Genomic DNA, 17,558 nt, shown 5'->3' with positions numbered 1-17,558 from the left:
TACAATTATTTTAACATGTTATTCGTTAACCAAAATTTGTTTCTACTAAACTATGTTTTTGCAGTGTTATAAATTCACTTTATGCACTCAAGTAAATCTACTAGGTGGACGGAACGAGGACATCTATCAGAAATTTCTTTAGTCAACATCAAAAATAATTTTGGTTGGTGTCGTGAGATAGTGACACAAAAGTAACTTTCTCTTCCTCCACTCTAATTACCTACGTACTTTGAAATATCTATTTCATTATTTTCGAATACTACCGTCATAAAACATCAAGTATTGTGCACGCTTATATAAATACCCACTCTAGCTTCTTATTCTAACTCAGAGAAGAACATTACAAAGAGTCAGAGAGTAATCCATACATATACATATAGATCTCTCCAGTAACTCAAAACAAAACAAAAATCATCAGTCTATCGATCGATGGACATGGAGACGAAGAAACCTTACATGTGGTGACTATGATACAAATCATATATGCAATCATGGTTTTGATCTCTAAAGCTGTCTTCAATGGTGGAATGAACACTTTCGTCTTCGTTTTCTATCGTCAAGCGTTCGCTACCATCTTCTTGGCTCCTCTCGCTTTCTTCTTCGAATGGTATATATTTCTGAATTTTAATAATATATTTTAGACAGATAAGCATGTACAATATCCTTACAAAATATATATAAAGTATGCTCTTCTTTTTTTTCTTTAGGAAAAGTGCTCCACCTCTTTCATTTGTTACCTTCATCAAAATCTTCATGCTCTCCTTATTTGGGTAAGTACGTTTTAGGATTCATTTTCTTTGAATGTTTTTTGTTTGTTTGCGTTTATATGTTAAAATATATTTTTCTATTTAAAGTAAAAACTCAAAAGATCTATTTTTTTTCGTTAAGGATCATATTTTATATTTAGATGGTATACAATATAAACAGGAAAATGTGCCATATTATGAATTCGATTCTTGATAATGAAGATATTGTGTTTTCTTTTGTTAGAATCTAATACAACTATTTACAAATTAATTTGTTATCACTATTTTACTAATTAATTGTGCTAACAAATGCGAATACCTTTGTTAAACATTATCTTCTAATTATCAGTTAAACATAATCTCTAATGGGTTTTCAGTGTGACATTGAGCTTGGACTTAAACGGAATCGCATTATCATACACTTCGGCAACTTTGGCCGCTTCCACATTCTTCTTGGCTCTGTTTCTTGGGTATATATACTAATTACAATGCATTCTTCTTGCCTCTCTTCTTGTCATCACATAGTTTTTAGTGATGTATTTACTTATTGTGTCTATAATTGAAGAATGGAGACGCTTAAGATTAAGACCATACAAGGAACAGCGAAGCTTGTGGGGTATTATGGGATCATTATCTAGTTATTAATACTTAGGATAATGACGTTATTGATAAGTCCACATATGTTATTGATAAGGACAAATAGTTTGTTGAGGTTTAGTTAAACCGTCATACACGTTGTATAAGTATCGATGTTCACAAGTTTAATAAGACAAGTCAGTTCGATACATTATTTTACATGGTATCAGAGCTAAAGATCTCTTTAAACACATAAATTTTTCTTTCTTATTCAATAGTTCATAGTCTTGAACTGATTAATCGTCTGTGACGATGGGTGACAAAGACTCTCAAAGTTTGGGAGTTATAGGATCGGTTGTGAAACCTGGTGATTCACCCTATACCCTTTATAGTTCAGATAATCCTGGTGCAAAGATAACACAGGTTATGCTGAATGGTGACAACTATAATCTATGGGCAAACGAGATGGTGAATGCTTTGCAAGCCAAGAGGAAGATTGGTTTCATTAATGGAACCGTGGAGAAGCCGTCCAGTGATGGACCTGATTATGAGAGTTGGGTGGCAGTCAACTCAATGGTGATAGGGTGGATAAGGTCTTCGATTGATCCCAAGGTGAAATCCTCTGTAACTTTTGTATCAGAGGCGAGCCAGTTGTGGTCTAGCTTGAAGCAGCGATTCTCAGTTGGGAATAAAATCCGTATTCATGAGTTAAAAGCACAACAAGCTCAGTGTAGACAAGATGGGCAACCTGTCATTGAGTATTATGGACGTTTGTGTGCTTTATGGGAGGAGTTTGCTGTATACAGACCACTTCCAAAGTGTACGTGTGATGCTTCTGACGAGATAAGGAAGGAGCGAGATGATGATCAAGTTCATCAGTTCATCATGGGTTTAGATGATTCGAGATTTGGTGCCTTGTGTACTAGTCTTATTGGTATGGATCCATTGCCGTCGATTGGTGAAGTGTACTCTAAAGTTATTAGAGAAGAGCAGAGGTTGAATGCTTCTCGAACAAGGGAACAACAACAAGATGCGGTCGGTTTCGTTACAAGGCAAACGGAGTTGGTGTCTCTTGACAACAGTATTGTTAAGAATGACTCTTCCATTCTCAGGAACCGTAATGCTGTCTGTTCTCATTGTGGACGGAATGGTCATGAAAAGAAAGATTGTTGGCAACTGGTGGGCTTTCCGGAGTGGTGGACTGAACGGTCTGAGCGAAATAAAGGTGGTGGTGGTTCTGGAAGAGGAAGAGGATGTAGTGCTCAAGGTCGTGGTCGAGGCTTCACTGCTGCAGCACATGCTACGAGTTCAAACTCTTCATTCTTTCCAGAGTTTACACAAGACCAGTGGAAGTCTCTTGCTCAGATGATCAATGAAAAGTCAGGCTCAGACAAGCTTTCTGGTAAGACAAAATTTAGTGATGTAATCTTAGACACCGGAGCCTCTCACCACATGATAGGACAGTTGTCTCTGTTAACAAACGTTGTGTCTATCTCACCGTGTTCTATTGGCTTTGCGGATGGTAGTAAGACATTTGCTTTGAGCATGGGATCGTTTCCTCTCTCAAGCAAGATTTCATTGACCAATGTGCTATATGTTCCGGCATTGAAATGCACCTTGATATCAGTCTCGAAAATTTTAAAGCAAACTGGTTGTCTTGCTACTTTTACTGATACTGTTTGTGTTTTACAGGACCGTTTCTCGAGGACTCTGATTGGAACCGGTGAAGAGCGTGATGGGGTTTACTTCTTGACGGATGTGGCTACAGCAAAGATCCACTTGGCCGGTGCAGTATGTGATCAGACCTTGTGGCATCAGCGTTTAAGACATCCGAGTTTTTCTGTTTTGTCTTCATTACCATTGTTTTCCTCTACGTCTGTTGTCTCTCGTCCGTGTGATGTGTGTTTTCGAGCTAAACAGACTAGAGAAGTGTTTCCAGACAGTTTTAATAAAGCAAATGATTGTTTTTCATTGATTCATGTTGACGTATGGGGTCCTTATCGTGTGCCCTCTTCTTGTGGGGCGGTTTATTTTTTGACAATCGTTGATGACTTCTCGCTTGATGTGTGGACGTTTCTCATGCTAGCAAAGTCGGAAGTTCGTACTATTCTTATCAACTTCATTACATACGTCAGTAAGCAGTTTGACAAGTCTGTCAAAATTGTTCGAAGTGACAACGGAACTGAGTTTACATGTCTCGCATCAAAGTTCTGAGAACAAGGTATTGTTCATCAGACTTCCTGTGTGGGAACACCCCAGCAGAATGGACGAGTAGAACGTAAGCATCATCATATACTCAATATTGCACGCGCTCTGTTGTTTCAAGCTAAGGTACCTATCAAGTTTTGGGGTGAAGCTGTCCTTACTGCTGCTTATCTAATTAATCGGACTCCAACAACCTTGCATAAAGGACGTTCACCCTATGAAGTTATCCATGGAAGAAAGCCGGACTATAATTTGCTTCGTGTGTTCGGCTCCGCGTGTTATGTGCATCGAGCTGCGAGGGATAAAGACAAGTTTGGGGAGCGCAGTCGCTTGTGTGCGTTTCTCGGATATCCATTTGGCAAGAAGGGATATAGAGTGTTTGATATGGAGCGTGAGGAGATTATGGTTTCTCGTGACGTTATTTTTAGAGAATACGTGTTCCCGTTTGAAACTCACGCTTCTCAGCCTCGGTCATCAGTAGAAGGAGGAGACACTGATTGGTGTTTCGATGAGTCGATTCTTGTAGACAGGGGGAGTGTTTCTCCTACGTTAATTGAGGTCACGCCAGCTGAAGCCTCTACGTCACATGGTCTGACACTGGATTCTGCTAATACTACTGCAGCAACAGAGACCACTGAATTAGGTACAACAGAGTGGGTACCGCCTGCGGTAGATATCGCTGAACCTGTGGCAACAGAGGATACTGAAGTAGCTAATGATGTTCTTCTTAACAATGAAAACAATGGTAATACGGCTCAACAAAGTGAGGAAGCTTCTGGTCGTGGTCATAGACAGCGTGTTCCGTCTGTAAGACTTCAGGACTACGTTACATACAATGCAGTTGTTTCTGATACCCCTCACGCTCTCCCGCTCTCCACATCATCGTCCTCCAGTATGGTCCAAGGTAACTCACTATACCCTCTCACAAATTACATCAGTGATGCTAACTTTACTCCGTAGCATCGTGCGTTTCTCACCTCGGTCACGGCTCATAAAGAGCCGAAGCACTTCAAGGAAGCTGTCGGTATTAAGGTTTGGGATGATTCTATGACTGTTGAAATTGTGGCACTTGAAGCGCAGCATACATGGGATATCGTTGATCTCCCACCAGGAAAAGTTGCCATTGGCAGTCAGTGGGTTTATAAAATTAAGTTTAACGCCGACAGCACGATTCGAAGATATAAGTCTCGGCTTGTGGGATGTGGTAATAAGCAAGTTGCAGGAGTTGATTATCATGAGACCTTTGCTCCTGTGGTTAAGATGAAAACGGTGCGAACGCTTCTCCGTCTAGCTGCTGCTCAGAAATGGGAAGTGTATCAAATGGATGTGAACAATGCCTTTCTTCATGGAGATCTCCAAGAAGAAGTGTATATGAAGTTACCACCTGGTTTTCGCCACACTCATCCTAATAAGGTGTGCAAACTTCGAAAGTCTATTTACGGACTTAGACAGGCTCCACGTTGCTGGTTTAAGAAGCTATCAGATGCACTTCTCAAGTTTGGTTTTGTACAGTCATATGATGATTACTCGCTGTTCTCGTATACTCGCAAGGGAATGCGGTTGCATGTTCTTATATATGTTGATGATCTGCTCATATGCGGTAACAATGGCTATATGGTCGAGAAGTTTAAAGAGTATCTTGGTAAATGTTTTTCGATGAAGGACTTGGGCAAGCTTAAGTACTTTCTTGGCATAGAAGTTAGTAGAGGCCCGGAAGGTATCTTCTTGTCTCAACGAAAATATGCACTAGACATTGTCACTGACACAGGTAATCTCGGGTGTAAACCTGCTGCGACACCTTTGGAGCAAAAACATAATCTTGCCAAGAGTAAAAGTCTGATCTTGGCCGATCCAACAAAGTACAGACGTCTCATGGGTCGCTTGATCTACCTGTCTCACACTCGACCTGAACTCAGTTACTCAATTCATACACTCTCTCAGTTCATGAAGACGCCTCGTGAGGATCATTGGAAAGCTGCCATTCGGCTGGTTCAGTTCCTAAAAGGAACGTTGGGACAAGGTATTTTTCTTAGTTCCTCGCCGGATATGACTCTCTCCATCTATTGTGACTCCGACTGGTCCTCTTGTCCTCTCACAAGGCGCTCTCTCTCTGCCTTTGTTGTCATGCTTGGTGACTCTCCTGTTTCATGGAAGACGAAAAAGAAGGATACAGTCTCCCACTCGTCGGCCGAAGCTGAGTATCGTGCAATGTCTTATGCACTCAAGGAGGTAAAGTGGTTCCGCAAACTGTTTAAAGGAATAGGTATCGAACAACAGTCCACACGTTTCTTCTGTGACAGCAAGGCCGTTATTCACATTGCAACCAATCCAGTCTTTCACGAGCGAACCAAGCATATTGAAAACGACTGTCACGCAGTGCGTGATGCAGTTACAGCTGGCCTTATTACTCTTCATCACATTCGGACTCACGACCAAGTTGCGGACATCCTTACTAAAGCATTGGGGCGTGATCAGTTTCATCTGTTATTGTCCAAGTTGGGCGTTCACAATCTTCATGCACCAACGTGAGGGAAAATATTATGGGATCATTATCTAGTTATTAATACTTAGGATAATGACGTTATTGATAAGTCCACATATGTTATTGATAAGGACAAATAGTTTGTTGAGGTTTAGTTAAACCGTCATACACGTTGTATAAGTATCGATGTTCACAAGTTTAATAAGACAAGTCAGTTCGATACATTATTCTACAGGGGATAACTGTGTGCAAGGGGATAACTGTGTGCATGGGAGGGGTAATTTACCTTAGCCCTTTACAAAGGTCCAGTATTGAAATTACCGATATGCCCTCACCTGTATCATCAGCGGAATATTCCCGGCCATGTCTCCGGTGGTTCCACCTCTTGGCTCAAAGGATGTGTTCTCATGATCACCTCCAACATTTTATGGGGTCTTTGGCTCGTTTTGCAGGTACCTGATCAAATTGCTCATACATTATAATATTTTTAATTTATTATTTAGTACCAAATTTAGTAATACGTGAAGTAGCAATCTTTTGTGATGTTTATTATAAATTTCAAAGTAGGTTGGATTAAATCATTTGTTTATCTACTATGCTGATTGAATAATTGTGATATTTTTTGCTATTTTAACTTTTTGTTTTCGCTATATAAAATTCAAACAGGGTCGTGTGTTAAAAAGTTTACCATTCGAAGCTATACTTCACGACTTTTCATTGTCTATTGAGTTCCATCCAATCTTTCGTCATCGCTATTGCATTCGAGAGAGATATCTCAGCATGGAAGCTTGGTTGGAACCTACGACTCGTTGCAGTCATCTACTGTGTAAGTAGATGACTCTTTCATTTTACCACAATTTTATGTTCCATAATATAATTACTAATAATTATTATATATATGACATATATTGCAGGGATTCATTGTAACAGGCGTAGCATATTATTTGCAATCATGGGTTATAGAGAAGAGGGGACCTGTTTTCTTATCAATGTTCACTCCTTTGTCTTTACTCTTCACTCTACTCTCATCAGGGATTCTACTTTGCGAGATCATCAGGCTTGGAAGGTTCTACAATCTTATTATTTTTTCTTCAAATACTGTATATGATATTTCTTCAATAAATTAACTTATATATTTATTGTCTTTGTAGTATTCTAGGTGGATTATTACTGATTATAGGACTCTACTGTGTGCTGTGGGGGAAAAGTCGAGAGCTGAAGAACATTGGTGATCAGAAGACTGATCCACATAAAGAAAACAGTGATGTTTGCAATGAAGTGAAGGTTGTCATTAGCTGAATGAATGTCTTAGTTTGTATTATACATTATGCTTATTATATATATGTGCTAATCATCATTCATATAATAGAGTCCAGATAAGTTTGCTTTAAGTTTTTGTCCCACTTAACTACTTCTACCTGTATCAGATTGTAATATTATAATAGTGGTTCTTTAACTTTCCATAGGCTTTGTTTTCACGCAAAAAAAAAGAGAATAAAGTTACAATATGTTAAAATATTGGGGCATAAACCTTTTTTGGTATGAAATGAAAAGTTTCCGACAATTTGCAAGTTTTCCTTTTGAGTATATATAGCACTGAATATTATAATAGTAATATGGAATGTCCAATGGATTGCACTTTGATTATTAATTTATTACTAATCAAAACAATGATAACTAGTGGTTTTAAAAGTTGTAATTGAGTTCCTTTATCGTTACTAGATTTTTTAACCGTGCAGATAGATATTATATGTATTTCTCAATTCTAAAAAAATAATATATAATATTATATTACATTATTTAAAGAATATAAAATAAGACTACATAACGTAAATATATTTTTTAAATTTTCTTTGTGAAAATCATTATGTTATTTGATTGTTGTACTTGATTCACATATTTGCATAGATATTTGTGATAGATGAATAACTATATTTTTATTATCAGTAAATAATATATATTTATTATATAATATAAGAAAAATGAAACTATTTACTTTTTAAACAAACTTGTCTCATGTTGGGGACTCGGTTATAGACATATCATATTCGAATGAGACATTTTTACAGTTATCAATGTTCTTAACTGTCAAGAAACAAATCTGAATATCAAAACAACATCTCATACGATCTCTTTGTGGAATAACTGCTCTGAAGAAATTGAATTTAGGCATCAAAAAGGACTGGAAATAGATGTGCAGATGTGTTATCTAAGTCAGTTTTACAAAGTACTATTCATAGTTCATCATTTCTTAAACATCTTGAAATAACTGATGCTAATTAATAATAAAATTTTGGGTGGCAAAAAAAAATCAAAATTTTCTAATTATCGCTTAAATATTTTATTAATATTGTCTAAGAAGCTTTCAAGTGATATCATAGTTTAATTTTTATTAGTTTTTTTTTGTTAATTTTTAGAGTTTTTTGTATTTAAGATTTTTTTTCCATATTAAGCTTCTATTTCTTTCACAGAATTGATATATATATATATATATGTCATAAAAATTACCATCAAAACAGTTTTAATTATTTATTATTTTGTTTTTAATGAAAATACACTTTTTAAATAATTTAATTTAAAATAAAATTATATATTAATTTGTTGTATTGTAACAATTTGATTGATTAAATTAATTTGCTTTGGTGGATAACTTAAAAAGTTTTCATATGAATCGGGGAAAGCAAGTTTATGTTGTTATATTATATTTATTTGTGTATATAGAATCTATATATAATGCTAGTGTAATAAAGAAAGAACATTATTTTTTTGTAACTTCAAAAAGATACATTATTACAATTTGTAATTAATCAAAAATGAATAAAATGGTAATTAAATATCTGTAAATCTAATTGTTTTTTTATCTTGTTTAGTTGGATTCTCATGAAAAGAAATCGATAGGTTAAACAAATGTTTCAAAATTTGTTGTGTTATTGTTTTGTCTATAAATTACAAAATTTATTGAATTGATATATTTAATTATTGCATCCTTAAATAATAATTTATTAAGACATTAGAGAACTATGTTTTGAGTTATTTTGTCAAAATTGTACAAAAATCTATGATTTTTCATATTTGTCACGAAAATTTATATGTTAAACTTACTTTTACAAAATTCTTAACTTTGTCACGAAAACAAAAATCTATAGTTTTTCATATTTGTCAATGTTCTCACACTTTCAAAGAATATATTAGCTTAATCACTTACTTATTTTTGTTTACAAAACAAAGTGTTGGAGTCTTGAAAGTTGAATTCATATTATTGTAATTGTACATAAGAGTACGTGATTACATACTTAGTGATTCTTGTATATGTGTCCAAGAAAGTTTCAATGGCTTAGTGGTAACTGCCCTATATTTATGTCATAGTAACCCGGGTTCGATCCTTTCTTTCGCATTGTTTTTTCATTTTTTTACGAAAAAATAAATGAGATGACGTGGCAACTTCGGGCTCTCTGATTGGTTGATTTTCGTATCCTACGTGGACAACCTATCTAAGGCTTATATTCCCTTTTTATATATGTGTCCAAGAAAGTTTCAATGCCTTAGTGGTAACTGCCCTATATTTATGTCATAGTAACCCGAGTTCGATCATTTCCTTCGCATTGTTTTTTCATTTTTTTTACGAAAAAATAAGTGAGATGACGTGGCAACTTCGGGCTCTCTGATTGGTTGATTTTCGTATCCTACGTGGACAACCTATCTAAGGCTTATATTCCACTTTTATATATAATAATATATATATATATATATACTAGATCCTTTCTCCGCGCTACGCGCGGATAATATATTTAAATTTGTTACATTTATCATTTTTATTTGTATTTGAATTTTTTTATATAAAATTATATATAACTAATTTTTAAATTTGATTTTTTTTTTAGTTTGAAGTAAGTATTTCTATTATATGTAACATAATTAACTAATAAAATATGAAGAATCAAGTCCGAGATTTTAGAGTTATGTAAAAAATATATTTATGTATAGAACATAAATTATCTTAGGCCTTGATTGGTAGAACATTATGCTCTACATTATTCAATCAACAATTGTCAGAAAAGCAGTTAGAGAAGCATTTACTTAATGCTAATGCTCTCCAAATGCTCTTGCTAATGCTCTCCAAATGCTCTCTAGCCAATGCTCTCATATGAAGCTTTTAGAAGAGTATTTGCATTTATAATTTATAAAATTAAGGAAAATATATAATTAATTCATTTATTTTATCTAATAATATCATAAAATTATTCTTATATCCAGAAAATAAAATTTTGATTTCTAAAATTAATTTCCAATAAAAAATATTTTTTTTTAAAATAGTATTTCACATTTAAAATATAATTTAATATATTTCAAATTTGAAAAATTATTTTTAGAAAAAGATATTTTATAAACATAACTTTTAAATTGTTAAATAAAATAAATTAATTATATATCTTTTTAATTTTATAAGTTAATATATTTATATATATATTAGAAATATATTCATTAAAAATAAATATATTATATGTTATATACTAATTTTTATAATAATTTTAAATATCATACTCATACTGCTATACCAATCATCATATTAAACAGTTTAGCAAAAACATACAGTTCCTGCAGCATACTGCTTCTATAGCATACTGCTACTGCTAATGATAATGCTCTACCAATCAAGGTCTTAGTTTAAAAGATCGGAATCTCATCTTGAATAAATTCACGAAAAGAAAAAGTACTCCAATAACCCGCTTAAAATATAAAACCCTCTTTTCTAAAAAAAGGCGTACTGAACAATAATCTTTTACATCTAATAGTTGAAAACTGACAATTGAACATCGATCTAGAATATTATTTTAATATATCTAAAGGTAAAATAAGAATTGTAATAAACAAATTTTGAATTTTGTAATATTACATGAATTAGAAGTCTTTAAAATCTAAAATATATTTTATTAACATAATATATTTTTATTCATTTATTATTTTGACATTACAAAATATTGCTTTAGTTTTATTTTTATATTAATTTTTAATAATTTAGCTTCTTTTAAGTAATTTTAAAATTATCAAGAATATAATATATTTAAAATTATTTATTTAAATATATCCAAATATGATGTCTCATTTTTATGTGTGTTTGCGTTGAGCATATTTAATTTGTAGTTTGTATATTACATAACACCTCGTTGCGTGCCGTTCTATGGATTTAATAAATGTGTTGTCATTTCTTTTTTATTACTACTAACAAATTTTTTTAGAGATTAGTGATAATGTATTTTTAACGTTATGTATTATATTTTATCGTATATTTTCTAACTCTTCATGCTGACACTTTTTTTAGAATCATTTTAATTAGATAATAGGTTTAAAGATGCAAATAAAATTGTGCATGTTGTAAATTTAGACTTTTTAGTGTAACTGAGCATCAATTATGGAAATTATATTATGATTTTATTTTACTAAAGCTTTCTTTCTGTGTATATTTTTTGTTTTATTTTGTATTTTTACAATTTTATTCTCTTATTCTTTAATTGCAGAGAATTGCTATTTTCAATTTTTGTTTCATATACCTCAAAAGTCTTCTGTTGATTTTTGTTTTTTTTCTTTCTCCAATTACAATGTACAGTTCGACCGTTTTTTTTTTTTTTTGAGATCAAACTACTAATATCATCAGATTGAAAAGCTTAAACTCCAAGAATGAAATGAGTATTTGTGCTAGAGAAAACTGATTTAGCTTCATATCTATATAGAGTTAGTTTATATATTATTCTATCTGTTTCAATATCCAATAAATATATAATTATATTGAAATATAAATACAATTTATATAGTGAAACAAAAAATACTTTTAAACCATTATATTATAAAACAAAGAGAATATTCAAATTATATTGAAACATTAGAATAGTAAGAATCAGGAAAGGTGAAATCTCAACGTCGGTCATGCCTTAGACCATCTCCAATGTATTCCTCTATTTTTTCTCTCTAAAATAGATGAATTTCATAATAGAGATGAATTTGTCTCCGATGTATTTTTCTATTTTCTCTCCTGAAAAATAATATTCTTGATATATTCTTTTCTAAGTTTACAAATAATATTTTTTATTTGTGAAAGCTGAAAACCAACCCAATTTATTTTAGTATTTTATAAAATTATGATATTATTTACACTAAATATTTCTTTACAAACTATTATGTAAATAAAAAATATAATTATATTTATATAAATAATATATTTTCACTAAAAAAATATTTTCGGTTATAATTGTTTAAGTAAAAAGTTAAAGGATCATTTTGTAAAAGCAAATAGAAGAGGTGACATGACAAAAATATTGTTTCTCATTGGTCGATTATTTTCGCCTATGTGGACACTCTATCTAAGGCTTATATCATTTTTTATTACTTGTTTGATATTTAATACTTAATTTTTAATATATTTTTGAACCATCGCGATAAATAAAAAACTTTTGAATTCTTAACTGGTTTCAAGATCCAATGATAATTAAATAACTCTATATACATAAATGATTTTATTTGGTAACAATCGCACAAAGAACAACAACTCCAAGCTTGTAAGACTTTGACATTACATAATGTTAATAAAGTAGATTAACCGAGACCTCAGGTTTCATCTTGGAGAGGAGCGTCGTCTTTGATGCGCGGTGGTCTAACAATGATAAGTCCGTACTCTATAGCTTCTTCTGAGTTGAACCTTTTCAATCTGCTCAAATCTTTGAAAATCTGTATCATCATCATTGTTTAATTATTTTCATCATCATCAGCATATGCACTCAGAGGTGTCAATTATTATTATGACAACAAAACTAACCCTTTTCCGCAGGCTGTCCTGTATTTTTGGTTAGTTAGTTGAAGAAGTAATCTCTTATACTTGAAAGCTCCTTTGCTTCATTTTGAATATCGTCAGCCTGAAGGAATTTTGCAAGTGTATATATATAGCTTTACCATGTTACTATAAGAGAGGAAAAATATTTTTTATAGTCCATAGAGATAAGCGGCTTATAGCTGCACCAGCTGACCACGAGCTGCACCACCAGCTGACCACGAGCTGCACCAGCAGGTGACTGGAGAGCGATCCTTAACAATGGCATCGCAAACCGTTGACCCTTTCACAGAAAACAATAATTCAACTTCAAGTTCCTCAGAGTCTAGCTAGCATATAAGATCAATTTGGTTTCCACATGCTTCAAAAGAAAGTGAAATAAAGAGTACCTTTTCAGCAGCAGCAAGAAGAAAACCTGCAAGGTTTTAGGCAAGCCCATTATGTAGGTGTACCTATAGGCATCATCTTCACCCGTGACCAACTCGCTTTCCCTGTAGCAATAACACAAAACACAAAGCTAATGAACCCAGCACATTCAAAGGCAAGCCTATTCCAAAAGAAGAACATTGAGAAATACCTGGATTGCAAACTCTTGTGGATCCTGCCACAGAACTCCTATTCAAATTCTGATGCCCATTTGTCAAAAAGCCTGAACACAATTCCGACAAACAGTTGTAGTAACATTAAATAAATCACTTCACTCGTAAGGGACTAACCATATTCGATTTAAATAAATCACTTCACTTGTAAGGGATATATGATTGGAGAGGATTGCGAGTGGGATGAATCTTCACAATCACTCTCAATTAATTGATCCTTCGAAAATGTCTTCCTCCGATGTTGTTGCGCAATCCGCCTTCGATGTTCTCCGACTGGGTAGATCTTCACAGTTCATTGTTGCTCGCCTGCTACGTTTTTGGACTCCAAAAACATCAAGACGTATAGTGAATTCATGAGAATCACTTTCTCTCTCTCTCTGCAAATAACATGATTCTGATTGTTTATATGCTTTTTTATAGCTGTAGCATCAAGCTTTACTCTGGCTTGAAGCCTCAATCTGCAAGTATGTTCCTTTTTCTTCAGAAACTTCCAAAAAGATTCAGAAGAAAAAGGAACATACTTGCAGATTGAGGCTTCGATTTAAAGACAGAAACTTTCGAAAAGATTCAGAAGAAAAAGGAACATACTTGCAGATTGAGGCTTCAAGCCAGAGTAAAGCTTGATGCTACAGCTATAAAAAAACATATAAACAATCAGAATCATGTTATTTACGTCTTGATGTTTTTGGAGTCCAAAAACGTAGCAGACGAGCAACAATGAACTGTGAAGATCTACCCAGTCGGAGAACATCGAAGGCGGATTGCGCAACAACATCGGAGGAAGACATTTTCGAAGGATCAATTAATTGAGAGTGATTGTGAAGATTCATCCCACTCGTAATCCTCTCCAATCATATATAAAAGGAAGGAAACGGAGAGGTCGAGAATGTTATTGGGTTGAATGAGAATCACATTAATTAAGGGAATTTAGTAGGATACGTTGAACCTCGTTGAGCGTTAAGGAAGGTAAAGAATTTGAAAGAAAAAACTTCAGACTAAGTAGAGAGACGGTGAGGTTGAAGAAGAGTCGAAGAACAGAGAAAAAAAAGACGTAAACGGAATGGGTGGTTTATTGATTACGTTTTGTAAATTATTATAACTTTTGGTGAAATCTTTTAATAACAAAAAAAAACTTGTTGGAGGAGAAAGAAGCGTTATCGGAGAAGGTAACTATTAGTGAATATACTGGGCCATTGTCCATTGACATCAACATTTGGACTCACAAAAAAAAACGAAGCCCACCTTTTTTCAGACAATAGTGACGTGTGAAAATAAAATGTTCTGATTGGACGATTTTTTGTGCCTACGTGGACACTCTAAGAGGAGGTTATATATCCTTTTAATATAGTATATATATATAGATATATATGATTTCTTACATCTTCCAGTACTTATCTTTCTCTCTTTCCGTAAACATATTATTTTTTTGGTAGGAATAACAACATGTTATTAACAACATGTTATGACAGTTTGTTTATGGAGTTTTATAACATTTACTAGTTGAATAAATCACAACAAAAAAAAACTAGTGATTTTTTCTCCCATTTATAAGAAATTTAAACTAATAACTAAATAAGATCGTGTTGACTTATTCTGTAGAACAGAAAAATAAAACAAGAAGTCAAGAGAGAATCACTTAAGGGAAATAGAAGGTTCGTCCAGTCCAATGACAAGTGGCCATGAACCAACAAGAAGAGATGAGAATGGTCTTGGACTCTTGCATGAAATGGTAACCCCAAATCTAGACAGATAAGGGCCTTCAACATGAGCCCAGGGACAAGGCATCAACATAATTACAACTTGGGAGACATGCAAATAGACTAATTATCCCCCATAATTAGAAAACAAAAATTAAAAAAAAAAACAAAGGAGATTTCAAAAACACAAAATGAAATTTCCTATAAGAAGATGCTAACCCTTCTCTGTCTCTTTTGTAACTCATTTGCTATCTAAACCAGATAGTGTAGACTCTTTGACTTTCTTCTCAATAGACAAACCTTTTTCTTCTTCATTTTCAGACATCATAATCTCTTTATCTTCTGTCACTTTAATGTCCTCAAGAATCTGAGCTTCAGCTTTATCAATCTTCTCTTGAGCATCTAGAAACTCTGGAACCTCTGTATCTTCTCCAGTATTAACTTGATATGCTTCTTGATCAGTCTTAACCTTTGTTTCAACCTTAACATTAGATGTTCCAGGATTTTTGACTTCAAAAACTTTTGGAACTTTAATCTCTAAATCCTCTGAAGATTTAACCTCTGAAACCTTCAGAAGTTCTAACTCTGCAGCTTTAACTTCATCAGTCTTCAGAACATTCTTATCTTCCAAGACCTTAGGAAAATTTGACTCTTTTGTAACCTTAATGTCAGACAATTCAGGAGGAGCATGAACCTCAGAATTTTCTGGAACATTCTTATCCTCAAAGACCTTAGGGACATCAGATTCTTTTGTAACCTTAGTGTTGGACAATTCAGGAAGAGTAGGAACAACAGAAACTTCTTGAACATTCTTATCTTCCAATACCTTAGGAACATCTGACTCTTTCGTAACCTTCACGTCAGATAATTCAGGAGCAGAAACCTTAGAAACTTGTGGAGGTTTTGACTCTTCTTTAACCTTAACAACTCCTGATGTTGTGTTAGTTTCCAATTCCTCTGGAAACTTAACCTCCCAATTCTCTGAAAAATGAACTTCTTGTTCTTCAGCCTCCTTAGCTTTAGGCGTTTCAGGAGTCTTAACCTCAGAATCTTTTGGAATCTTGACTTCAAGATCATTTCGAGTTTGAACGTCAAAGGATTCTGGAGCTTTTACATTAGTAGCCATTAAAGGAGAAGCATCATCAAGCTTTGTAACCTTTGAAGAAGCACCAGTTTTGTCATTGGTCTCAGGTTTTGTGGGAGTAATATCGGTTACCTCTTTTCCTATTACTTTGTCCTGTATAGAAAAATACTCATACACATTATCATTTCCCTTGCGTAGAACTATATTTTATATAAATAGTTCTATTTTTTTTAATGAGTCTTTGAAACTTAGAACGCAAGAAAAGCTTTTATCTTTTGATCATGTCCTAATTCATAAGAAGATATCATTTATTTTTATCAAATATCAAGTTATATCTAACGATTCTTAAACATGGTTGAATGTTCAGAAATAAAAATGAAGTCTTTCCAAGAATAAATAAAATCTCTTGTAAAAATATTTATTTTCAAAACAAACATGTTTCTGTTTTTTTTTTTTTTTTGAAAACATGTTTTTTTTTTTTTTTGAGAATTCAAAACAGCCATGTTCTGATTGTATAACCAGTTACGTACAAACATTTAAATGATTTACGTACAGATAAATGTGGGAAACGTTACCTCGTGAAACAAGGGACTGAGAGATTGGCTTTTGCCGTGTTCCTTCTTCACATCATCTTCAACCAGAATCTCTTTTCCTTTCTCGCTCCGTCGTGCCGTAGCAGCTGTATCAACCGCCTCGTTAGGAGCATTGCTCTGGCTCTTTTCCGCCGTAATCTTGTTATGATCACTCGGAGCCGCCATATCTCTCTCAACCGGAACCATATCCTCCTCGGAATCTTTGAGAACCTTTGGCTTGGTGGCACAGTTTCCCATCTCGTCAAACGCCTAGACTTTTCTTTTTGTTTTCTTGCGTTTGGTAATGATACCAAAAAGAAAAAAAAAATATCTATCGTAAAAAAGTTCTTTTTATCTCCCAAGAGAGAGATAAACGGACGTGAGAAAGGATGGTCAAAGAAGATTTATGTCCGATAAACTCTCTGCGGCCAGAAAGAGAGACAAAGATTTGATTAAATATGGGTTTCCTAAGACGACGTAAATTGATATGGTTTGTAGTAGAATATATATATTCAAATATATTTATTTGGAAGCATATTCAATGTTTTTGATACTGAATCAAGCAGGCGGATATTACGTAACAAGGGAAATAAATAATGAGTGTGATCTTAATTTCCATATTGGCTGATTCATTTTTCTTCGTATCTTAATTGTCCTTATGCATGGACAATATAAAACGTTACGTTAAAGTTAAATCGGAAAATGGACGGAAACTAAATGGACATCATCAGCCCATTAGAACTTAGAAGAAGAAAAAAACTTATTTGGTTTGTGATG

The 17,558-nt window shown here is 33.6% G+C and overlaps 2 protein-coding genes across 3 annotated transcripts; one reads left to right on the top strand and one right to left on the bottom strand.

Annotated features, from left to right (window-relative positions):
* The first annotated feature begins 286 nt into the window (after positions 1-286).
* LOC106406471 (retrovirus-related Pol polyprotein from transposon RE1) lies at positions 287-7,400 on the top strand. 2 transcript variants are annotated; one of them, XR_007329262.1, is made up of 7 exons: positions 287-607; positions 708-770; positions 1,124-1,216; positions 1,312-6,461; positions 6,676-6,835; positions 6,924-7,075; positions 7,161-7,400. XR_007329262.1 is itself a non-coding variant. In XM_013847145.3 (5 exons), exons 4-5 carry the CDS (start codon positions 1,635-1,637, stop codon positions 3,047-3,049), a joined length of 1,125 nt encoding a protein of 374 aa, XP_013702599.2. In that variant the 5' UTR covers positions 287-607; positions 708-770; positions 1,124-1,216; positions 1,312-1,634; the 3' UTR covers positions 3,050-3,293. The 2 variants fall into 2 exon arrangements, 1 of the variants encoding a protein (XP_013702599.2); XM_013847145.3 differs by lacking the exons at positions 6,676-6,835; positions 6,924-7,075; positions 7,161-7,400 and having other exon boundaries at positions 1,312-2,724; positions 3,015-3,293.
* Positions 7,401-14,947: 7,547 nt separating this feature from the next.
* On the bottom strand, positions 14,948-17,513 carry LOC106406469 (periaxin-like). Its single transcript, XM_048769839.1, has 2 exons — positions 16,785-17,513; positions 14,948-16,362 (listed from the first exon to the last, which is right to left on the bottom strand). The coding sequence occupies exons 1-2, from the start codon at positions 17,037-17,039 to the stop codon at positions 15,367-15,369; spliced, it is 1,251 nt and encodes a 416-aa protein (XP_048625796.1). The 5' UTR covers positions 17,040-17,513; the 3' UTR covers positions 14,948-15,366.
* Between the last annotated feature and the right edge of the window lie 45 nt (positions 17,514-17,558).

The sequence above is a fragment of the Brassica napus genome, chromosome C9 (genome assembly GCF_020379485.1).
Source record: "Brassica napus cultivar Da-Ae chromosome C9, Da-Ae, whole genome shotgun sequence".
Taxonomy (NCBI): domain Eukaryota; kingdom Viridiplantae; phylum Streptophyta; class Magnoliopsida; order Brassicales; family Brassicaceae; genus Brassica; species Brassica napus.
Note: the sequence above shows the minus strand (reverse complement) of the source record. Positions and strands in the feature narration are given on the sequence as shown.

Coding starts and splice junctions, on each gene's coding strand:
- LOC106406469 (XM_048769839.1), bottom strand. CDS start 17,039: ATGGGAAACTGTGCCACCAAGCCAAAGGTTCTCAAAGATTCCGAGGAG. Junction 16,363..16,784: donor TCAGTCCCTTGTTTCACGAG/GTAACGTTTCCC, acceptor TTTTCTATACAG/GACAAAGTAATAGGAAAAGA.
- LOC106406471 (XM_013847145.3), top strand. CDS start 1,635: ATGGGTGACAAAGACTCTCAAAGTTTGGGAGTTATAGGATCGGTTGTG. Junction 2,725..3,014: donor AGGCTCAGACAAGCTTTCTG/GTAAGACAAAAT, acceptor TGTGTTTTACAG/GACCGTTTCTCGAGGACTCT.